The sequence below is a fragment of the Delphinapterus leucas genome, chromosome 6 (genome assembly GCF_059928025.1).
Source record: "Delphinapterus leucas isolate spDelLeu-1000000601 "Yukka" chromosome 6, BTC_Dleu_Yukka2, whole genome shotgun sequence".
Classification (NCBI taxonomy): domain Eukaryota; kingdom Metazoa; phylum Chordata; class Mammalia; order Artiodactyla; family Monodontidae; genus Delphinapterus; species Delphinapterus leucas.
The window spans coordinates 55,091,627-55,116,047 of record NC_143134.1 but is presented as its reverse complement, the minus strand read 5'-3'; the positions used below and the strand labels follow the sequence as shown (position 1 = coordinate 55,116,047).

The window sequence follows — 24,421 nt, the reverse complement described above, 5'->3', positions numbered from 1 at the left end:
ATAATTATTTAACTTCCATCCTCTGTAATTCTCAGGCTCTTTGTTTTCTTCTTTGGTGCTTTCTGAAGATCATTTTTCCCTGGTTGACTCCTAAGTGCACTGGCTACTCCACCTTTGTGCCCTCTTCAGACTCTCCTTCTCTTTCTCACTCTTAAAAGTTGAAGGTCCTCATGAGCTTTCGGTCATCATCTCGTTCTACACTCCACTCCTAAGGAACGATATCCACATGTGCTGCTTCCAATGGGAAGTCTGTCTTTAGATGTTTCTTGGCCACTTTATGCAGTCCATGTGCTTTCTCCCCTTCTTGAGATGCCTCATTCCAGATTCTGGTGAGAGAATCCCCTTTTCCCTATCTCTCATTGTAATAGGAAACTTAATTGAAATAATTTAGCATGATTACTGTTTTTATATCTTTTATGTCTTCCAAACTGAACTCTCCAGAAGAATAGGTTTGGCATTTTCTCTTTTCACCTCTGTATTCTCAGAACTATCATATATCTGATATAGAAATATGAAGTTTTAAAATATAACCTGGGACTTCCCTGCTGGTGCAGTGGTTAAGAATCCGCCTGCCATTGCAGGAGACACGGGTTCAATCCCTGGTCCGGGAAGATCCCACATGCCGCGGAGCAACTAAGCCCGTGGGCCACAACTACTGAGCCTGTGCTCTACAGCCCGCGAGCCACAACTACTGAGCCCACGTGCCGCAACTACTGAAGCCCGCACGCCTAGAGCCCGTGCTCCACAAGAGAAGCCATTGCAATGAGAAGCCCGTGCATCACGACGAAGAGTAGCCCCTGCTCGCCACAACTAGAGAAAGCCTGCGCACAGCAACTAAGACCCAGCAGGGCGAAAAATAATTAAATTTTTAAAAATAAAATAAAATATAAACCACTGAAATAAATGAATGATGAGTAGAATTTATCATCCATGTTTCAGTATGCCTTGCACATTAAAGCTACTTCTTTTTGTAAGACTAAAAAAATCCAAGATGTCATCTGGGGGAGAGTTTCATAAATTCAACAAGAAAATAATTTGAAACAATATAGAGGTAAGCATATTTTATTATATTGAATACACTATAAAGTTGAACATGATATTATATGAACAAAACTATTTTAAATACCATACATAGTATGACTGAGATAAAGTAGAAGAATAAATAGATGACTACATTAGAGCCCTTTGTACTTTAATCACTATCATTTTGACTCCTGGTCTGATCATTTCTAAATCTCTCCTGTATATGAGCCTAGTTCTGATACTTGCTCTGTCTCATCAAACTGTGTTTTTCACCTTTTAGTATGGTAAGTTTCTGTTCAAAGTTGAACATGATGTATGGGGTAAAAGGAACTGAGGTAAATTGGCCTTTAGGGTGAGGATTTACATTTATCTTGCTAAGAGGTTGGCTATGTTTACTTCTAGTCCTTGGCTCTGTTTCTGCCCTCTTTATTTTCCATATCAGCCAAGCTGGCTTATCCTTTGGGATTGGTCTTCTTGAAAATAGATTTATTAGACCTGTTTGACAAGTAACCACCATAGGTGACAGGTCTATATCTTGTTCACCATTTTATCATTAGTACAGAGTTCATAATAATTACTCCAAATAATTATTAACAAAGAGTATTCTTAGATTTTCCATTAGACCTCCCATCAGAAGCTTCTACTGACCTCGCATCAGAACCTTATATTGAAGTAATTATTAAGCATCATTAGATGATTCAGTACATTTCTACTGAGCCTCTTGGTTCATCATTCTCCATCTCACGGTGAAGACGTAGGGTGGTGAAAATGTAGGGCATAGGATGCTAGATAAAATTAGCCTTCTCTGCTTTCCTGGTGTCAGAGTCTTTGTAATGTTATATGTTCTTTTTCATTTAGTATTTTTCTGGGCGGGGTTTGTCTTGCTACTACTGAATTACTTCCTTTATCATCTTGAGTTGAGTATCTTAAGAGGGAAGCAAAAATGGAAACATAAAGGGCCCATACCATGATTTTCCATAATGTTCAATACATCACTGATGCTTCTCCTTTCAACTTTCTTGGAAAGCTGTCCTTGCATTTGATGTACTGAGGTAAAAGGAAAACAAATGCAAATCTGACTATGATGAGAGTGAAAGAAGTAAAGTGACTCCCCAGGTGAAATAATGACAATGGAAGTTCTTCCCTTGTTACCCTTCCACTTGCTCCAGTATGGGTTCTGCTGATTAATTTCAGCAAATCAGCTCTCACTAAGGTCAGTTCTATCTGTTTCCCTTGTAGTGGATGGTTTCAAGCGCAGAGCAGCTTACTGACATTCAACATCATATTCATCAAAATAATGATACATTATCACTGTAAGTGATTAAATGTCAGGATTTAAAGTAAATCAAATCTTGAACACTGATACGAGTTTTCAGTACATCAAATCCATGAAATCTCTTCAGAAGCAAAAAATATTTCAAAAAAGGAAAACAATGCAGAGAAAAAAATAATCCACATCCATTCTAGGTTCCACCCTATGTCTCTCCTCCAATTCAGACGGCAAATATCTCAAACCTATTTTCTGTATATATTGTCATTCCCTTCTCTTATTCATCCTTCCACCTTCTCCACTATGGTTTCTGCTGATTAATTCTACGAAACAAGCTGTCACTAAGTGGCCAATGCCATCTCTTTTCACAATGGAGGAGCACTTTCCATCTACATTTTCACGAATGCATTGAATCTTCTAAGCATTTTCAGTCTTTCAAACATGGTCTTCTCAACTTTCTCTCTTGTCCTGTTAACATATGGTCATTCCCCTTGCTTTCCTTTGTAGCGTTCCCTCCCTTTTAACGTTAAGGTCTTAGTATTCAATTTTCAGTCCTTTTCTCATTTGATACTCTCCTCCTATTTGATCACTTCTTCTGTTCCATGCTTTACACTTCATGGAATTGCTTATAAGTTGCCATCTCCAGTATCCAATGGACATTTGCACTGAAATGTCTACTAGTTAACTATAGGTAATATCTACTGCTATAATTTCTATATGCTCGCATGACATGATCCACCTTCTGCTGGGGGAATTCCATTTTCCCACCTTCTCACTGTAGCACTAAATTTAACTGATAGTAATTTCTACTACAAATTAGTACTATTTTAAAAATAATTAAATTTAATTGTGAATTAACTGATTTTTAAAAAATATTTATTTATTTATTTGGCTGTGTCAGGTCTTAGTTGTGGCACACGGGTTCTTCATTGCTGCGTGCAGGATCTTCATCACGGCATTCGCGATCTTTGGTTGCAGCATTCAGGATCTTTTAGTTGTTTGTGGCATGTGGGCTCTTAGTTGTGGCATGCAGGATCTAGTTCCCTGACCAGGGATGGAATCCGGGCCCCCTGTATTGGGAGAGCAGAGTCTTAAACACTGTACCACCAAGGAAGTTCCTGTATTAACTGATTATTGTTTTTAGGTTACTTTCCTTTAAAAAAAAAAATCAAAGTTACCCAAAGCAGAATTGGATTAGTTATGTACACCTCTAGGTCCTGAGGGCAACACACGACCTGGCTAGAAGAAGTCTATTTTTGTTTCTAATGTGAAAATCGTAATGATGGGTCAAGGAATTGTAACATGCATTCTTTAATCAGGTTGCACATTCAGGCTTGGTGTTTCTTTCTTTTTTTTTTTTTTAGTGGTACGCGGGCCTCTCACTGTTTTGGCCTCTCCCATTGCAGAGCACAGGCTCCGGAGGCACAGGCTCAGCAGCCATGGCTCACGGGCCCAGCCGCTCCGCGGCATGTGGGATCTTCCCGGACCGGGGCACGAACCTGTGTCCCCTGCATCAGCAGGCGGACTCTCAACCACTGCGCTACCAGGGAAGCCCCTTGGTGTTTCTTTTTTAAAGAAAAAAAACAAAACAGGAAGTTTTCTCTAGTAAGAATTTAATGAACGAAGAAAACTCACAAACTGAGTTAATACAAAGTATATATTTTTTCTCTTAACCACATTGTATACATGCACATAATATTATGTAAATAAAAATAATTTAAATCTTTATAAATAGTAAAATAAATATTAAAATAGATAAATAAATATTTAAGTAGGTAAGTAAGTAGATAGATCAGCATGGGCATCTATGAGGGACGAGTGCCTGTAGAGTAGAACATCATGTTGCTTAATATTCCTGAAAACACTTGACAAATTAATTCAATTCAGGGCATGAGGAGAGCAGAAATGAGAGTCTTTGACACGGCAGCACAGGTGGAAGTGTGGTCTCGTTAGTGAGAATCATTTCCGTGTTGAACCAGGTGTGTGTCATTCCTTCCTCCTGAGTCTTTCTTGCAAGTTTGTTGATGAAGAGAAGGATCTCATGACTTCTGCTCTGACAATCTCCCAGGCACAAGGGCTGTATTTCTTCTCTTGCAGATAGACAGTGATTCTGTGGAAGTATTTCCTCACAGCCAGGATGGAGTCCTCCTTCAGCAGGGGAGTCCCTTCCAGCCCCGCCTCCTGCATCAGACAGGCTTGCAGGTCAGAGAGCTGCTGATAAAGTGCAGTGCAGAACTTGTCCAGGAGGGTCTCATCCCAAGCGGCAGCCGAGCCTTCTGTGCTGAAGAGCTGGAAGGTCTGCTGGATCATCTCATGGACGACAGCGATGGCTTGAGCCTTCTGGAACTGGTTGCCTCCAAACGCCTCCTGGGGGAATCCAAAGTCATTTCTGTCCTTCAGGCAGGAGAAGGGGGAGATTCTCCTCATTTGTTGCAGGAGCATCAGGGCCCTCGTGTTAGCCAGGCTGTGGGTCTGAGGCAGGTCGCAGCCCAGAGAGCAGTTGGAGTTGCAGCTGAGCAGCACCAGGGCCAGGAGTAAAGACAAGGTTGGGCCCATCGGGGACCCTGCAGATGCTGCCGGCCTGGCAGAGGTGGGGGGACTCTGTGAACCCTGCTCTCTAGGTTCTCTGAAGACTTTCCTTCAGGCCTGGGTCTTAAATGGGAATGAATTGGTTTCCATTTTCTGAATGTTCCCTCTTACTTTCTACTTCTGTTTTTGCTTTTCATTTTGCACTCTCCAGATAGGTTAGGGCAGCGTTTCTCAACCACTGTTTTTTATCCTTGCCTCCCCTTCTCCTGCCCACAGAACCTTTCTAGATATTTTTTTTCCATATGGCCCCCCTATGAAATTTTGATACACAGATATACGGTGTACATCGATATGTACTCCATGCATATCTCTACTTTATAAATAGAAAAAGAAAGTGAAAAGTTTTTTCTTTTTATTCGATGCAGGGGTGAGTATGACAAAAAAAATTAGGCTAAAAATTAGCTGTAAAAGCTACTGCAATTAATTTAACATTTTGGTTAAGGGTGCAGAATGACTTTTAATGTAATACATTTACTTAATAAATAGGAATGTATCAAATTACATATTCAATAAAAATTTATACAAATACTTCATAAGAATACCAATGTATAGATATATTTAAAAATCTATCAAAACTGCTAAAACCATTGAAAATTTAAATGATTTTCTTAACATTTATTTTTAAGTAATTATTAGTTTTGATTCATATCATAAAATGATTTCTAACTTCACTAGCTGCTAGATATTCCTCTAGATATTGTCAACAACTTTTTCTCTTTAGGACTAGACGTAATTATTGATCTCCTAGATAACTTTTTTAGAATTAAATAATAAAATACAACCTATTTGTGCTTAATTCCCGATGCCCACATCACACTGAGGCTCAAACATAAGCAAAATCCACAAGACAGACAAGGACAGCTCATAAGTAAGCAGAGGCCACCTCTCACATTATGACTTTGTGTTCAAGCATATGATGGAGAGAAAGTCCTCTAATGAAACATCAAGCCACCGTAGCTTGTAGCACTGATCCTGCATATTGTGTATCTTCCATGCACTCAATGTCATACTCACGCCTCTCATCTCATACACAAGAAAACCCAAAGAGAAAAATGAATACAAAGGAATGAGATTTTGCTGGATAGGGTTGAGCTTTGGAGTGCCACCCACCATTGTAGTAGCTAAGATTTGTTCGCACCCCTAAGAACTAATGTTTGCACCCGTGGGAGCGATCTGCTCCCAGATCACTGGGAGCAGCGATCTGCTCCCAGATGATTTAGGAATCATCATCGATTTGAATCTTTCTCTGTATTTTTGCATTGAATTTCAGATTCCCCAAAGGACTGTCAGAGGTTCCAATCCAAGCCTATTCTTTTCAAACAAAAGAAAACCATCTTTGTAATTAATTGAGAACTGGATAAATATTGATTGGTATCATGGAAAGAATTAACTTTCAACTCTGATCATGAATTCTTTTATTTTGCAGTGGATGTTCTGTGGCCTCAGCCCTCTGTAATTCCGATCTTTCAATAAATAATAGGTATGTGACTGTCTTTGGCAAATCAGCTCTGTAGCAACTGGACTCTTTCGTATTCTCTGTGGTATCCTCAGCACCAGGCCCAGTTTAATCACGCAACAGGTACTTTTAACTAAAGCAGTTTCTCAGATGTTCTCCTCCCACTGGAAGGCAGTTACGAATGACCAAGCTATTTTCCTTTATCACGGTCGTATTTGCTGGGATTATAATAGACAGTGGCTAGTATTCCCACTCTACTCCTACTGGTATCAGTCATGCCTACTGAGTTTGTTGCTAAAACCACTAGGATTCTCTTTCCTTCACGGTGCATATGGCTCTGGGGATTCAAGTTGTAAGAGCAGCACAATTTTCAGCCTTTGCCCGGCACTCTATTAAACTCAGGAGGATGGCCTCGTCGCTAATTTGTCCTGTACTAGGGCATGACAGAAAATAACCAGCTTGGTGTCACATACAGAGCCACGTATCTGAACTCAAACTCTCCCTGATTCACACAGGTCACAGCAACCAGACAATTAACCAGGTTACTCTTTGGTGGATCTTTACGGATGGGGCAATGACTACCTATATACGGAGATTCTTTGGAGACTCCTCACAAAGACTGATGAATGATCATTTTCATCCTGTGTCTTCATTCCCTTTCAAGGGACGATGGGGTCCATTTCAGTTTGATTTCCAAATTTTGACACATAATAATTAAAGCATTACTGCAGGTTGAAAATCAAGAGTTTGGATTCTGAGTCCTCGGTCTGCTCTTTTGGCCTGATAAATGGCTCATTCTTCTTTATTTACATGAATATATTCTGTCTTCTGGTTGCCAAGACATGTAGCCTTCAATGCCCTTTCTGGTCTGAATGTTTCCGTCCCCACAGAATTCGTATTTGGAAGTCCTAACCCCCAAAGTGATGGTATCAGGTGGCTGGCCCTTTGGGACTTGATTAAGGTGTGAAGATGGAGGCCTCACGAATGGAATTAGTGCCCTCATCAAAGAGTTCAGAGGTAAATGCCGCCCTCTCCTGCTGTATGATGATACAAGGAGAACTCTGCAGTGTGAGACCTGAAGCAGGCTCTCACCGGAACTGGACCACGCGGACACCCAGATCTTGGATTTCCAGACTCTAGAACTGTGAGCAATACATTTCTGCTCTTTACAAACTACCCAGTCTATGCTCTTTTGTTGAAGAAGCCCAAATAGTAAGACATGACCTGACCTATTGTGTCCTCAGAATACCTCGCAGAGGTCTGTAAAATACCTAAAGCGAGAGGCATCATCTTACCCAACCCCGTTTCCTAGACAGCTAGTCCAGTCCCTGTCATTTCAGGAGCTCAATCCATACTCATGAAGGGACCAGTGATGATAGTAATAGGAGAAGGAACAATACCAGCATATATTAGTTAGATATGATATGAGAGGACGATAATCTACAGAGACTTTGGAAATTCTTCATGGTTCTACAAGGGAAGTGATAATGGAATATTGTGTGAGATATCTTTTTAAAGATCATTTGCAGGAATATTTTCTTCTTCAAGTTTGCATTTTCAATACTTAGAAGATCAGGATGAGAGCCATGGGCCTGGACGCAAATGGAAGAGTTGCTCTCCATTTTTTCTTCAGTCATCCTCAAGTACTTGCAAGGAGCTGCCTGATCATACTTTCCTCGTCTCCCTCAGGCAATAAGGAAACAACTTGTGTCTACATTTGTGGATATTTTCCTCATAGGCTATGCCTTTGGGCATCAATTTGAATGCTCCTTTCCAACAGTCTATGATGCTGTGAACTCTGAGTGACATCCGTGTCATCTTCCCCAAGCTGAACTTGTGGAATGAGAATTTGGGTCTGATTGTGGGTTTCTTTGTTTTTTTTAATTTTCTTTATTTCAGCAAATGAACAATAAAAATACATGAAATCATAATACCACTGAGTCTGAGAATAAATATCCAAACTTGACTGTTTTCTTTCTTTTAAGGCAGAACTACAGGATGAGATTTTTTTAACTTTTTATTTCATACTGGAGTATATTTGATTAACAATGCTGTGCTAGCCTCAGGTGTACAGCAAAGTGATTCAGCCATACACATTCATGCATCCATTCTTTCTCAAACTCTCCTCCCATCTAGGTTGCCACATAATATTGAGCAGAGTTCCCTGTGCTACACAGTAAGTCCCTGTTGGCCATCCATCCCAAATATAGCAGTGTGTACATGTCAATCCCAAACTCCCCAACTATCCCTCCCCCACCCTTCCCCCCTGGTAACCATAAGTTTCTTCTGTTAGTCTGTGGGTCCATTTCTGTATTGTAAATAAGTTCATTTGTATCATTTTTTTAAGATTCCACATATAAATGATATTTCTCTTTCTCTGTGGGTCAGATTGTTTTTTAATGAAGTGTGTGCGAGCAAGAACATTAGTTGTTCCCCTCCACCCCACCCAGAACTTCATTAGGACAAATAGTGTAAAGATGAAAAGTGGTCTTAGGCACTGAACTTGTCTCCTCGTCTACTAATCATCCAATAATTTGCCAACTTCTTTGCAGTGAGATTTCCACGAGGATAAATCCAGGCCATGTAATGTGAGCAGAAGTGCTCTTGCCCTGTATAGTCCTGGCCCTTGAAAACGTCCCATGTGATGCACCAGACTTTTTCCCTTTACCACTGAGTGGAATAGACTCAAATACTGCAGAAAAATTTGCAGTCACCTGTTGATGATGGAAAAATCCACAAAACGGGGGGTACCCATGTCCCCGAATCACTCTTTGGAGAGCAACCTAGAACATCCATCTGATCAGGAATGCCTGCCTTGTGTTCTTATACCAGGGAAAGATAAGATTCTATTATGATCAAATTCCTGACAGCATTCTGTTTACCCGTTACAGCAGTCAGCATTAAGTTAACTGACAAATATCTTTAACACCACACTATCCAGAAAACCTTTCTATACTTCATGTGTTGAAAATAGCAAATACCTCTGCCAAAACTTAAAGTGATCTGTTAAATTACGTTATAAAATTATTTATACAGGAAAAGAGATTATGTTCTGTCAAAACCCTCTTTAAAATCATGATTTTCATTTCAGACATTTTTCAGCCTGTGAGGAAACACAAGTCGAGATTGCTTTGGACTTGAACACTAATGTAATTGAATGAGAAGTGTCACGAGTATAAAAAATATTCTGTATTTGTTGACATTTCTTTGAGGATTCTTACATAAGGGAAAGGCACCTTTTAATTTCCACTCTGACAACCTCCCAGGCACAGGGGCTGTATTCCTTTGCCTTCAGATAGACATGGATTCCATGGAAATACTCCCGGGCAGCACGTCCCAAATCTCGACAATCCAGATGGTCTTTTTTCATCTGCTCCAGTCGGTGCAGCCTCAGATGAAGGCTAGAGAGAAGTTTATCGAGGAGGGTGTTGCTCCAGGCAGCACGGCTGTCCTCCGTGGTGAAGAGGTTGAAGATCTGCTGGAGCATCAGACGGTGGTGACAGGTGCCTTGAGTCACCTGGATTGGGGTGATATTCTCTCTTTTCCAAGGAAATTTGAAGTCGGTTCTGTCCTTTAGGCACCACTGAGAGGGGATCCTTTGCATCTGTTCCAAATGTTGGAAGACGTCCTTGTTTTCCTGGCTATGGCTTCTAGGCAAGTTCCAGCCAAGAGAGTAAGCAGGGATAGAGCAGAGCATCACTCCTGCCACTAGCAAATAGATCTGGGCCATTAAGAATGAGTGATTCACTAGACGGCCGCCAGGAGACGCGTGGGCACCGCCAAACAATTAGTGGGAAGCTTCCTTCCCTGGAACTGTGGACAGCGTCCTTCCCTAGGCGGCCGGTAGAGGGCGCAGGGCTTGTTTGGGAAACGCCGACTATTCAGTTTGCCTTCTGCAGCTCGAGAGACAGGGCGAAAAGTAGTCAGAGGCTGCTTTAATAATCAGCATAGGGCGCGAAACACCGTTTTCTCGGCGCTGAGTGTTGAAGAGGAAGCCTTGTCGCGGCCTCGCCACAGACATTTTTGTCTGGCTGGGAACAAGAACCTTGCATTTTCAGGCTTCCCCTGAGTTTTGCGCCTTATTTTCTCACAGAAAGTTGAGCGAGGCAATTTTTGGGAAAGAAGCCTTTTTCTGAGCGGTCTGAGGTGGGGAATCAGAGCGATTCCTAGCCTCAGAGAAAGGGGAGCCGATTTTTCAGATTCGGGCTCGTTTCTGGCGCGAGACAGCGAAGGCCCATTGAAAGGGGAACGCGGCGGCGGCGGCGATGGGACGACAGGACGGTGTTGGGGACGCCCTGAGGGGTGAGTCGGAGCGCGGCCACCACCGGGGCCGAGGACGCGGGAGCTGAGCGCCCGTGTAGATTCTCTGGGACTTCATGGTGTTTTTCAAGGATACAGCGTTAAAGTGAGGGAGAAAGTATTGAATATGTGAAAAGTAGGAATATTAAAAAAACTCACAGCCTTTTATTTTTTACATTTTAAAATTAATTTTATATTTAACTTAATTCATATCATATTTAAATTAAATATTTTAAATGTTTCATATTTTTATAAATTTATGTTAAAATATTTTCAATATTAAGCATAGAATATTAAAATGTATTTTCATATTAAAATATAGCATTTTATTAAACTTTATTTCAACTGTATTGTCTTTATACTAAAGTAAGTATTTAATATAATTAATTATTTGTTTATTTATTTTAGGCTGGGTTTATTTATTTTAGGCTGGGTTCAGTCTTCATTGCGGTGGCTTCTCTTGTTGAGGAGCACAGGCTCAGTAGTAGCAGCACATGGACTCAGTTGCTCCACGGCATGTGGGATCTTCCTAGACCAGGGCTCGAACCCGTGTCCCCTGAGTTGGCAGGCGGATTCTTAACCACTGCACCACCAGGGAAGCCCCAAGCATTGGGAAGCCCCAAGTATTTAATATAGTTTTACTTTTCTATCTTTAATGGAAGGCAACTCATTAATATTTTCAAGATTACTTTTTCACTTGTTTTTAATTGAGGGAATTACCATGTGTGACAATTTCTAATGACCCCGTGATAGCCTTAACTGATTTCTAACTCATGTTCCTGAAATGTCTTTCCCAGGACCTCACCTTGACTATAAGGTTAGAAAGAAGAGTTGGGGTGTACAAGCAGATTTCATTTACATCATGAAGGCTTACTTTGTAAGACTGTCAGGGCCATGCAAATGGAGGTCAACTTCATTTCTTTACTTAAAATTTTTATATTTTGTTCCTCGTGCATATTTTGGTATTAATTTTCATTTTAAAATATTGCATTAAAACATCCTTTATCTTAATGACTTAGATTTGGTGCCTTCTTACCATTCGTGCTTTAGAGAAGTACTAGCTTAACGTTGCCCTAATGCTAACCCAGGAAATAGCTTTTGAATTAGAGTATTGTGCTGTTCCATGGCTGAAAATCTAGGAATGCTTTAATTCTCATCATCTCTCCCCCATATATATATTTCTTACCATTTTCCTGGTCTCTACAACATTATTTTAATGTCTTTTTTTAAAGGAAGAAAAAACCCTTTTGACTGCCTTCTTCTCATTTTCTCAACTCACACCCCGTTGGCTATGGTAACCACAAATCTGATCTTTTTCTCTGAGGTTATGTGTTTGTTTTTAAGGTACAATTTAATCTGTGTCTTAAAAATTAACACCAGAGGTGGTCTGAAACAAAATAAGGTGAGGAAAAGGACTATTTATCTCATTTATACTAGTCACAGAGCAGCCTTTTTTTTTTTTTTTCTTGGGGGCAGGAGGTCAAAACACTTTCTTAGATGCTGCAAAGAGCTTCAGCTGCTGTAGGATTTCTCTCTTTAATGTACGGGGCACTGCTCTAAGGGTGGAGACTAGGTCTCTACTCCTTCACAGGCCTACAGGCAATCCCTCTCCTAGAGTTTGCATTTGGGGGCCTCAACATGCAGACCCCTGAGTGTTAAGGAACCTGTAGTCAGAGCTTCTCTTGGCTGGGCTGAGGGTGGACTATACAGGTTACCATTTGTTATATTAATACAAAAGGCTGCTATCATTCACTCTGTTCCAATTCTCAGCCTGTACTTTGCAAACTTTATTTTATTTGATCTAGGCAATGTCTTGTGTGACCACAACTAAAGGTGTCTCCATTTCTTAAAAGAGGAAATGAAAATCTGATGTCATTTAAATTCAGGAGCCCCAGATTTTTGTCAGAGTGGAGCCTTCTGCTGCTCCCAGGCCCTCCTCTTCATCAGCTCTGAGCACTGGCCCTCAGCTGCACTGAGCACGTGGTGCTTCCTTCATCCTAATCCTGCCTCTAAAGTCTGTCCTCCCTGCTCCCTGGAGGGCAGTCACCATCCCTGCCTCACTTTCCTGGAGTCCACATTGCCAAGCGCATTGTCACATATATATGCAGTCAAAACATTTCTGGTGACAGAATGAAGAGAACTGCATGGATTCACCCTTGCTGTTCATTTTTATGTCACCATTATCTGTAAACTGTCAGAAAATGTGAGCTATGGTCCTGTAAAGAAATGTGGAAGAATTTAAATCTAATGTACGAGTCCCTTTAGAGGAGAATGCAGAGAGGTGAGGCTAGTTGTATTTTGGTGCAATTTAAGAAGTGGCAAAATAGAGTACAGGGTCAAAACTCTAAGTATTCGTATTAGAACTGAAAAAGAGATATATTGAGACTCAGGTTTTTATTTCAACCTTGGGTCTCATTTAGATGAATACATCCTATTGGACTGATACTCTTTCATGTTCCAGGAGTGTGTTTAATGTCCAGTGTAATAAAAGAATTGAAGTTGTGACATTCCATGTTGCCCATAAATGGCTTATTTAAGAATCTCATTTGCAGGCAGGTACTCAGAGCAGCTGGATACAGGCTCCCACAGCCAGACACCTGCATCACCAGGCTCACCGGGGCCTGCCACCCTCCTCACTGAGGACACCCAGGATGATGTTCTCCAGCTCTGTGTGCACCCTTAGCTGTCACCTGGCCCAGAACCACAGCCTGCCAAAGCAGGAGACCCTCACAGTCCTGCCCCTAACAGGGAGAATCTTCTTTGTTTTCCTGCCTGAAGGACAAGAAGGTTTTCAGGTTCCATCAGCACCAGCTGGCTGACAGCCAGTTCCAAAACGCTCAGGCCACCTCATTCTCCATGAGACGATACAGCACTTCTCCATCGTCTTCAGCACAAACAGCTGAAATTCCTCAGTGGGCTTGATCAACAGTGGGCAGATCTGGAGACTAGTTTGGTGCAGGAGATGGAGAGGAAAAGACCCTGCTGGGCAATGAGGACTCCAGCCTGACTTTGAAGAACTTCCAAAGGAGCAGGCTCGATCTGAAAAGAAAGTCCACAGCCGCTGTGCCCAGGACAATATGAGAGTGGCAGTTAAGGCGTGAAAATCAGAGTGTGCTTTCCCTGTATGTTCAACCTCAGAGAACCCAGGAGTGGGAAAAGGAGACCTGGACCCAATCTTCTACAATGGAGTCTTCTCTGCTTAGAGGTGGCCTCTAGCGTGTCAATATTCACTCAGATCAATGACTTTTCTTCTGATTCAGCTGTAAATGCATCGAGTCATCTCAGCACATTGTTTTTCAACAGTAAGTGGAAACAATACTTTTGAATGGGGAGAAAATTTATTTTTAATTTGTAGTGATTAGAATTTATTTCTCTATGATGATTTTTATATTTACCACATTTATTCTTCATATTATGATATGGTCAGCTTTGTGTCTTGTTTTCCTTTGCTTTGGGGGTGCAAAAGGTATATTTTAAGTGTTAGGTTTAACTCATACTCTTAAAGAAAATCAGAGTGTCCTTAAACCTTTAATCTGCCTAAAAATCCAAAAGGAACATAAATAGTTTTATTCATTTCATTGGTTCTTAAAATATTTTGAAGTATCTCTGCTTTCGGGATTTTACTTGTGTTTTTTAACATATTGGTAGATAAGACAAAGATATTACTTTCTTAATGGAGCACTCTGTCAGAGAAGACAGGCCTTAAAGAGTAAAAAATTAGCTTGAAACCCTTTCTAGGTTATGAAGGAGATGCACAAGGCATTATGACAGGTTATAGCAGCTGGAGCTATTCTCTTTTACTTGTTCTTTCTTGGAGAAAGCATGTCTAATGGTTGCTGATTCAGTTTCAGCAGTTGCATGATCAATGAACTGTGAAATATATTATAGAGTCATGGAATTTAAACTTCAACAAAGAAGTGTGACTATCCCTTTTATTGTTGGCACTGTGGTGGGTGCCAGGTGCAATGAAAATAGTAGACACATTGCCCGCTGTCACAGAGCTTGCAGTCTGGCGGGGATATGGGTAACTAGGTGTTCAATGAAAGGAATGCTAATGCTGTGACAGGGAAAGTACAGGTTCTTGGGAGTATGTGGGCTTGCATGGATCAGGGAAAGCTTCTGCAAGAGCAGTTGGTAAGCTGGCGTCCCAGGGGCCTGCAGGGGTTTGCCAGGTAATTGCATGATGGTCAAGTTTGGCCATGTATGGAGATCATCTAGGGTAGCAGGTAAATATGAGGGTTTGGAGCTAATGACATATGTTTGGAGATGTGACTCTGGGTAAAGACATGCATATGGAAGTCAACAGTCATAGAGAGGACGTTTGGAACTATTTGGGGGGTTGAGACTATATGTGCAGAGAGGATGAAGTGCGGGACTAGCATAGATCTTTGAGGAACACCAATTCCCTAAGATGAGAGTGTGGAGTCAACAAAGGAAGGAGAGAAGGAGGGGCAGAAAAGCAGAGGATGGTGGTGACACGGAGACCAGATGAGCGTCAGACTTTAAAATGGCGGGTATAATAACAAGTATCTGATGCTTCGGACATGTCAGCCAAGGCTGCTTCACGTTGATCTCTAACCTCAGTAAGATGTAGCTTACTGGCAATATCTTATGACCTAGTAAGTATCTTAAGAAATTAATCTCAATTTTCAAGATATTTTTTTCCTCTCATTTGTTTTAAGCAAGGGTGTTAGAAGACCCTTAAGGCTTCATAGATTAAGCATTCAGCTTTATGTATATAATCAGTGGTTTTCATTGGACAGTTTTATTCACTACTTGAAAATGTCATTTTATATGGATAAGTTGCATAAAAATTTGTAATCTGCATCAGAATGCTTTTAATTTCAGCATGGTGTAAATTTAAACTTAATATATTACTTTCTACTTAATATTGGTAAATGTCTTCTGTGCCAATGCACTGACTGCATTTTCTTTTGATGCCCACTAGAGATCCATAGGTATTTGTAATCTAGTGTTTGGTACATCTGTGGAATATTGCATTTGCTAGTAGAATTTAAAAATGTGTTTGTATGCTTTGCACAATACTTAAAATGATGATCCTGTTTTAATTCACAGAGGTAGAATTTTTGCATAACAAAATTATGAGCTCAGTAAGACACAAATATGGCATTATATCAATATCTTTTGGGGACTTCCCTGGCGGTCCAGTGGTTAAGACTTCTCCTTCCAGTGCAGGGGGTGTGACTTCTATCCCTCGTTGGGGAGCTAAGATCCCACATGCCTCAGGGCCAAAGAACGAAAACATAAAAAAAACAGAAGCAATATTGTAACAAATTCAATAAAGACTTTAAAAATGGTCCACATCAAAGAAAATCTTAAAACAATATGTATCTTTTGAGTGGACATGAAATAATGGCTTTTACTCCTTTGTGCATACCTGTCACAATAACAACTATCATTGCTATGTTTAATATGTCCCTGGTGCTTAAAATAATCTGCTCACTTAAGATAACTTTATGACTTGTTATATTCTCATGATATAGAGCATATAACATGCGATGGTATGTTGAATGGACTATAGTAGTCTCATTATCCCTATTCTAAAGCTGAGAAAACTGTACTATAGGAAAAAGAAAACAATTGCCCTAAATCATGCATGAAGCCGAAGGAAGGCTAAGGAGATGCCGAGCTAACAAATCTACTGGTCACCTGAGAAGACAAGAGTAACCCACAAGAGAAGATGCAGCAAGACTGTCATTTTCAAACAGTTTTACTGGCACAACTATGTTAAGCTTATTACACTTATCACTTTTATTCACAACTCTGAGGACCAATGATGTCCCTAACAGTGTGCAGGTTACTGGGTGGGAATAAGAAGTGTAGCTGGAGAGTGAGCTGAGTGCTATGGTACCTGATGTGGATGGATATCTCTTTCCTAAGCCTGATAAGACTATGCTGTTCCACTCCCAGGTTTGCGAAGACCCTATACTGCACTGCCTCCCCTTTGGCCTCCTCTTGTCCCTGCTTGCTCAACCACAAACATGGCCAGGAGTTCTGCATCCCTGCTGCTCCAGAGCCTGTCCCATGAGAAAGGAAAGGCGAAAAGTCCTCAGCTGTACACTTTCATTAAGGCTAAATTGAGAACTGGGGAGCTGAGCTGCTTTGCCCAGCCTTCCTCAGGACGCAAGAAGGCCTTGGAGTTAGTTGAAAGTTATTCTCCATCAAAATATTTGGAGTCCTCTGGTTTGTTCCATTTCCTTCTGAACTTGAGACCTCAGGAATGCCAAATTCCAGTGCTGTTTTGGGGAATATGTGAAGTTTCTTGTCTCTGTTCCTAGAGGCTGATTGGGACATTTGGGAATCTATGTGCCTGAGTAACCCCAAACATTCCCACCCACGGCTGTTTACAGATCAGTATCATGCTGGAGAAGGGGAAGGACTGGGAAGTCCAGTTCCTGAGACTCGTTCTTTAATGGATTTTCTCAATTTTTAAAGCCCCTCAGCATTTGTCAAGTTCCTATGCTTTTGTATTTGCTTTGTGAAGGGCTGTATTCATCATGACACAAATGAAGGCGGCTGAGATGGTAGAGGGTGTGCCAGGCCACTGTCAGACTCCCTCCCTAACCTTCTTCTGCCTCAAACACTCAAAGTCAGCTCTCAATCAGAACTGGAGAGCCTCTTCTTTTCTCTAAACCCAGCTCCTGGACTACTGCATCCTTCCCCCAAATGCAGCAGAGACAAAAGAAAACACTCTTTTTTTAGAAGAAACAATTTACTTGTGAAGAATGAACTTTGCTGTTTTTGAGAGAGACCATTTTGTTTTCAGAAGATGCCTTACCCCAAGGCTTCCTTCCATATTCTGTTCCCAATGGGACTCCCTCGTGTCAACCTCTTGCTGGACTAGGACCCTGGAATTCCACAGGGCCAGCTAGCAAGAGGGATGCCTGAGATAACAGAAGATATGAATCACCTTTCTGAAGAGAGGGTGGGGCTGGTGTCACATGAGTGCCTTTCAGGTGAGCTCTGCAAACCAAAAATAGGAGCCTGGGTGTGTCTAGTGAGAGTGGAAGCAAAGAGAGAGTGGAACGTGCTGAGTAGACTGTTCTACTGGGAAGAGATTCTTTCGAGATTAATGTGCAGGAACTAGAATTCGAGGTCGGAGGTTCATTGACATTAATAGTAGGGTCCATGTGTGTAGAGCGGTGTCATTTCAAAGCTCTTTCACACACATTGCCCCAGGCCATCATCACAACAATCCTGGACTCTCCCAGACACAGACTATGACACTCAGGGAGGTTAAGTTGTCTGAGTCATTACCCAAAATTTTGCCACCAAAACAGTCATTGTTCCACCACGTCTCACACTGTCACTTGACGGGTAAGTGCCATGGCCCAGCTTTCACATGGACGAGCAGAGCGTGGGTTAGAAGTGTCCCAGGTCCTGACTTCTTTGCTTTCTAGCTCTGAGTCTCTCCTCTGGGGGGCCATCATTTTCTGAGAGTACAGGCTCTAGGAGGTGACATTGCCAGCAATTATAGACCTGGGACTGTATGGAGAAGAGAACTAAGATCAAACCCGGGAGAGCCCAGGATTAGAGAGCAGAACCTTACCTTTCATAGCTCCTGCTTTTTTCTTCCTGATTCTGTGTTGCTGCTGAAAGCCCAAAAAATGAAAGAGTTCAGAAGCTATTTTGTGCCTATCTCATACTAAAGAAGCAACAAACATTATTAATGAAAAATGTTTGTGACTTTTTACATTATTTGAGGTCTCTGTTATTTCCATATTATTCATTTTTAAAGTAGATCTAAGTATTTTCTACTGATCCCTCTTTCTCAAAGAATTTTTACTAATTCCCAGAAAATCTTTCAGAAGTATAATACACAAGGACTTCCCTGGTGGCAGAGTGGTTAAGAATCCACCTGCCAATGCAGGGGACACGAGTTCAAGCCGTGGTCCGGGAAGATCCCACAAGTCGCGGAGCAACTAAGCCCGTGTGCCACAACTACTGAAGCCCGCGTGCCTAGAGTCCATGCTTCGTGACAAGAGAAGCCACCGCAGTGAGAAGCCTGCGCACCGCAAGGGAGAGTAGCCCCCACGAAGTAGCCGCAACGAAGACCCAATGCAGCCAAAAATAAAATGTAAATAAATAAATAAATTTATTTTTTTAAAAAAGAAGTATAATACACAGAAATTGCAAGTATCTTCAACATACAGCACAGGGAAATTTCACACACTGAATACATTGTGAAAGTAGCACCCAAGCTAAACGTAATAGATTTTGCCCAGGACCTAGCATGTTTCTTATGTTGCCTTCCAGTCGCTACCTCAGAGCAGCTCTCCTTCTCCTCCCCGATGGTAGCCACTCTGTGACTCTAACAGTCCTGATTATTTCTGACAGACACACTTGTATGCCTCTTGTGTATATTTACTCATTGAATCCTGAGAATAATCCTATGAAAAAATACTACTATTGTCCCCATATTAAAGATGAGGAAAGTAGGGAGCTTAGTGTTTGTGTTATTTGTCAAGGTCACACTGCTATTAACAGCAGAGCTGGGATCCAGTGCCATGAACCCTGGCTCCTTCTCGGAGGTTTTGAAAATCCTAGAGCTCTCCTTTCACTTGTGCTCTCTTCCTGTGGCTTTCACTCTAACAGAAACCTTGAAGCTGGAAACCTGCACAGAACCAGAGCAGCTGTGTGGCTGGTCAGTGAGTTGGAGGGACTGAAGGTATGTGTAAGGGATGAATGGTTCAGTAAAGCAGGGCCGGGGAGAAGGTGGGAGGAAGGTGCCAGGATTGGCCAGTCAACACCATATGTCACCAGCTTCCCTCGAGGAGATGACTCCTTCCCACAGGTATTTGCACCGACCACTCTTTCCTGGTGGTATAAATCAGTTACACCTATGACATCAGGACTAACCATTCTCCATAATTTCCAGGACTTCCCTCAATTCCATGGAATTCCACCTTTTGACAAGCATTTCCTGCAATGAAAGTGGTAGGACTGTTCCAAAGGACAAAATGGACAAATACTAGTCTGAAATAAATTTACATAGAAAAAAATCAGAATGTAGGTTTCAGAACTTACAAAACTCAAGATGTTTTCTCTCATAAGAATTTAATAAATAAAACAAAATGCAAATTTAATGAAATGGAAAGGTGAATATTTTCTAAATTTTAATACAATGTAAGTATAAATATATTTATATGAAAATATAAAAATAAGATACATAAATAAATAAATAAACAAATAAACAGAATAAATAAATAACAGGGTAGTCATTGCTTAGGGACTGATGCCCCTGAAGTGGAATAATTTTAACATATACTTGCTTATTACTACTGACAAAGTATTAGCTGAATTAATACAATAAATTCTGTGATTAAAATTGAAATAAGAGCCTTCTGAAATGACTAAAGACATGTGTGCAAGGGTGATAGGGCATCTTAGTCAATGAGAAACATTTCAAGGTGACCCCAGGTCTCCATCCATAGTTCTTATCCTTTCTTGCAAGTTGGTTGATGAAGACAGGGATCTCATGATTTCCACTCTGACAATTTCCCAGGCACAGTCACTGTATTTCTTCTCCTTCAGGTAGAGATGGATTCCCTGGAAGTACCTCTTCACGGCCAGTGTAGGGCCTGTCACTCCCAGGGCAGTTTCTTCATCTCGCATCGCCTGCACCAAGCAGCCGTCCAGGTCCTCCAGCTGCTGATGGAGTTCAGTGCGGAGTTTGTCCAGGAGGGAGGTGTCCCAGGCAGCAGGGGAGCGCTCTGTGTGGAAGAGGCGGAAGGTCTGCTGGAGCATCTCGTGGAGGACAGAGGTGGCCTGGGCCTTCGGGAGCTGGCTGTCATCCACCATGTCCTGGGGGAAACCGAAGTCTTTTCTGTCCTTCAGACAGAAGCGAGGGGAGATTCTCCGCATCTGGCCCAGAAGCATGAAGTTCTTCTTGCTGACCCACACGTGGTTCTGAGACAGGTCGCAACCCAGAGATCCACCAGGGCCGTAGCTGAACATCACCAGGGCGGTCAGTAGAGAGAGCACGAAGGCCATGGGGCAAATGAGGCTGCTGCTGGCCTGGCTGAGACGGGCGTCTGGGGGAGCCTTGGGGGTAGGTTCTCTGATGACATTCTTTCTAAGCAAGGCCATTAAGTAGGGAACACAGTAATTTTCATTTTCTAAACATTTCTATACACTTTTACTTCCTTTTTTTGATTTTCACATATCTTCTCGGTATGGTCTATGAAGATGTCATCATTGTAAACCATTGATTTTGCAAGAAGTTTAATTTTCCCAGTAATTTCAGATGTGCCCATCTAAATGGATATTTATTAATCAAATGAGAAAGGTTTTCGTCTTAAAGTCAGAAGAGATGTAGGTTTGTAAATACGCACATTCTATATCTCTTTCATGCATAAATGTTGGTCTTCTCTGTTCCAGGAACAAATTTTTAACCCTGATCTTAGGTTCCATTTTTACGTCTTACTTTACATAGGAAGGCAGCTCTCTCAGCCCTATTGTTTCTGTATTTGCATAGAGATTTACCAGATCACTCTGGCATAAGCTCTTTGAAACAAAAGATGGGTTTTGTTTAGTGTTTGATTTAGAGAAGAGGCTGATTATTATGAGTCCATGAGCTTCTCCCATGTTTCCTTTCCTTCTAGAACATGTTCCTTCATGTCCATGTGGTCATGCTTCAGGGGACCACGAGGTGAGGACTATTATAGATATTGTCCTTTCTTTCCACCATTTTCTTACTGGAGACCTATAGTCCTCCACAGGCTGGGCCAATACCCCCACCAGGAATCCTGGTTCTTTTCAGGAGAACATGGGTGTGGAGATCCTAATTCCAAGACAATTGTATTTCCCCAGCAGCACCTCAGTCACAAGGGAGAGATCACATGTAGTCACACCCTGTCCTCTAGAGTGACAGAGTCCCCTTCCTAACCTGGACTCCCACCCTGAGGGCAGGCTCACCACATCCCGAGGACTTTACAATCTCCTATCTGTGGAGGGGCTTGTTTATTTGTTGGGAAAATAATTCATCTTCCAGGACCCTCACCCTTGCCCCTGGAGTGTTTGTGTGAAGGACCCTAGTCCTCAGTGGTGACCTTCTCCCCTCCTGACCCACGTCCTCAGGTATCAGAAGTGTCAGCAGCCCTCCGATGCTAAGAGCAAAACTGTGTTTTCTCTAAGGTGGTGGAGGAGTTACCCAATTCTAATCATTTTATCCTGAGTAGACACATAATTTTTATTTTGCCAAACACAAATTTTATTATTCAACTCTTTTACTAAAACTAGTCAACACTTGTTATGCTCAAAGTTTCTGAGCTGGGGCCAGAGAATTCAGCGATGGTGTTGTCTCTCGTTAAAGCTTATGTCACAGAAACCAGTGAGGTTCAGTTGTTCATTCAGTCAGTTGATGCCAGTGGGCTTCTCCCTTCCTCTGTCTCTGTCTCCCTCTGAGAATGCAGGGCAGCGAGGCCCAGGATTAGGTCAGAGAGAAATCGCCTTCTTTCCTTTACTTGTGTGTAATGTTTCATTTAAAGTTTTTGTAACTAATATTCACTTAGTGACTTATTGGACAAGATTTGTCTCGCTGCTCCTGCATTAGTTCTGATTCATGATGAGGTAAGAGCAATAAAGGGAGGTAACGAAAGGCAAAGGGGCTCCAGTCTCTATCATATTCAAACTTTAAATTTTTTGTTTATCACTGCAACTGTCCTAGAAAGTAAAAGTCGACAGCTGTCTTGTGGGCCTAAAGAAAACAAATGTGAGTCTGAATGTCATGAATGTGAAAGAAGGGAAGTGATTTCCCCCTGACACAATGCCAGATTCTAAGTTAGCTAACTTCAGTGCAGCACAGTTGGGGACGAGGCTACGTCAGAGGAGAAGGATGAGGCCAATGTGAAAAACAGAAAGACAGGAACATGGTTGCTTCTGCCAGAAGCTCAGAAGAGACCAAGTCCTTGTTCAGTTGACGGCCTTCAGCTTCGCAAGACCAGCTCCCTCATCTTTCTTTCCTTTAATCCATGAATGATCAGTTTTGAGGAGAGAAGGAAGAAGTCACACCCACCAGCTCACAAGTGACTGGCAACCAGAACCCCAGTTGCCAGAACACTAACCCTGTCTGGGAGGATCAGCAAGATCAGTCTTGCTGAGCATCTGTCTAGGTGATAAATCCATTCCGGCAATGAGAAGGGTACTTTAAGAAAACTAGAATTAAAGGAAGGGAATTAGACGATTCCAAAAGATCCTGATCTTATCTGGTTAATAGTAATCGTGATATTAAAAAGTAAGAACTGAATGTTATTGCTTGCTACTAATGGACTAGCCACTCTCTAAGTTCTTTAAAATTTAGGGACTTCCCTGGCAGTCCAGTAGTTAAGACACCGAGCTTCCACTTCTGGGGGCACAGGTTCGATCCCTGGTCGGGGAACTAAGATCTCGTATGCCCCGTGGCGCAGCCAAAAAATAGAAAAAAAAATTAACTCAACACTCTCAATAACCCTATTGGATCAAACTCACTTATACAACTGGAGAGAAATATAAGTCTGGACGAATGACCTGTTCCAAATGTACCAAAGATACAAGGGCAAACCTTAGGGTGCTTACAATGATTTGTCTGAAAGCACCCATTAAAGAAAGCGAAGGCTGCACGTGAACATGATATTTAGGAACCAACGAAATAAGCAGACAGAGGACAGTGAGATGACAAAGGACCCTTATTCCACTTAAGATGCCACAGGGTTACTGTCTATGGCTTTGTAGGACTACATGGGGTGTGGTTTGAGTCAACTGAACTGACTTTAAGTTCTAATCAAAATAGAGAAAATCACTATTAAGTAGTTAGAAGGGAATAGATTTTTATGCCTATTAAAAAAAAAAAGGAAGTTTCCTACTGGCCTAGTGGTTACGATCCGGCACTCTCACTGCCGTGGCCCCGATTCAATCCCCAGTGAGGGAACTGAGATCACACAAGCCACGCAACGCCAAGTCTAAGATTTCGTGAGTGATTTCTTCAATGAAATATAGTAAAATAACTTTATTAACCCTAGAAGAGCTGACCCCTGGAATCTATGTATTTTTAACGCTTGAGTTTTCTTGTGAGTTTAAGAAAAAAAAAAGCACCTAACAATTTCTAGCCATGTGAGCTCTGACGTTTCTCCTTCAGGATGACAACTAAAAAGTCACTCACCATCTGGTTCTACAAGAATAAAGTCATTAGCCACAGCAGTCCCTTACCCCAACACGCCCTGACAGGAGTTCAGGAATGGGGCACCTTCTGCTCTGGGAAAACTGACAGAATAGGCCTGCAGGTAGTTAGATAATTTCCTGAGAAAATTCTATGAATTCAATTTTTTGCAACTTCTCATACTTAGAAAAGCACTAAAATCATTAAGAGTGACAAATGCTCCTCATGACTAGCAGCAACCTTCTACCAAGATGTGTCCTTGATTGCATGTATCCTCTTCACCACAATCACGTATATACTGACGTCCCCATTATGTGCTTGGAGAAATTCATCAGAGCTGACTGAGAGGCTGTCCTCCAGGCTATAGTCCTCAGTAAGTCCTCCCAAAAAAACTAAACTCCCCGCTCTTATGTTGTTGTTTGTTTCCAGTCAACAAGGACCTCACTGATTTCCCAGGAGACCTCCTCAGGTCAGCCTGCTGTTCTCAATCTCAATGAAGACACCTCCATTTCTCACGTACAGTCCAGGCTGGACATCCATTTGTTTACTGATAGAGTCCAAATAAGAATCTCTACTCTTTATTGTTCCAACTGTTGGTTAAGACGTGGGTACCGAAGAGGCCTTATGT

The 24,421-nt window shown here is 41.7% G+C and overlaps 4 protein-coding genes across 5 annotated transcripts in view; 1 reads left to right on the top strand and 3 right to left on the bottom strand.

The window, feature by feature from the left end:
* Window positions 1–1,207: 1,207 nt before the first annotated feature.
* LOC149748946 (uncharacterized) overlaps window positions 1,208–24,421 on the top strand; it is a 42,726-nt gene continuing 19,512 nt past the window's right edge. Inside the window, exons 1-4 of one of the 2 annotated variants that reach the window (XM_089913161.1) lie at window positions 1,208–10,640; window positions 13,190–13,939; window positions 19,254–19,326; window positions 20,193–20,709. The gene's annotated coding sequence lies outside the window, so the exon portion shown is untranslated. Of the gene's footprint in view, window positions 10,641–13,189; window positions 13,940–16,187; window positions 18,736–19,253; window positions 19,327–20,192; window positions 20,710–24,421 lie in introns of those variants that run through there. The other variant, XM_089913162.1, reaches the window with a different exon arrangement.
* On the bottom strand, window positions 1,213–4,849 carry LOC149748949 (interferon alpha-1-like). Its single transcript, XM_089913156.1, has one exon. It carries the CDS (start codon window positions 4,847–4,849, stop codon window positions 4,280–4,282), a length of 570 nt encoding a protein of 189 aa, XP_089769282.1. The 3' UTR covers window positions 1,213–4,279.
* LOC149748948 (interferon alpha-13-like) lies at window positions 7,860–13,467 on the bottom strand. Its single transcript, XM_089913159.1, has one exon. The coding sequence runs from the start codon at window positions 10,066–10,068 to the stop codon at window positions 9,556–9,558; it is 513 nt and encodes a 170-aa protein (XP_089769285.1). The 5' UTR covers window positions 10,069–13,467; the 3' UTR covers window positions 7,860–9,555.
* LOC149748947 (interferon omega-1-like) lies at window positions 19,984–23,041 on the bottom strand. The gene has a single exon (XM_089913155.1). The coding sequence runs from the start codon at window positions 20,745–20,747 to the stop codon at window positions 20,064–20,066; it is 684 nt and encodes a 227-aa protein (XP_089769281.1). The 5' UTR covers window positions 20,748–23,041; the 3' UTR covers window positions 19,984–20,063.

Coding starts and splice junctions, on each gene's coding strand:
- LOC149748949 (XM_089913156.1), bottom strand. CDS start 4,849: ATGGGCCCAACCTTGTCTTTACTCCTGGCCCTGGTGCTGCTCAGCTGC.
- LOC149748948 (XM_089913159.1), bottom strand. CDS start 10,068: ATGGCCCAGATCTATTTGCTAGTGGCAGGAGTGATGCTCTGCTCTATC.
- LOC149748947 (XM_089913155.1), bottom strand. CDS start 20,747: ATGGCCTTGCTTAGAAAGAATGTCATCAGAGAACCTACCCCCAAGGCT.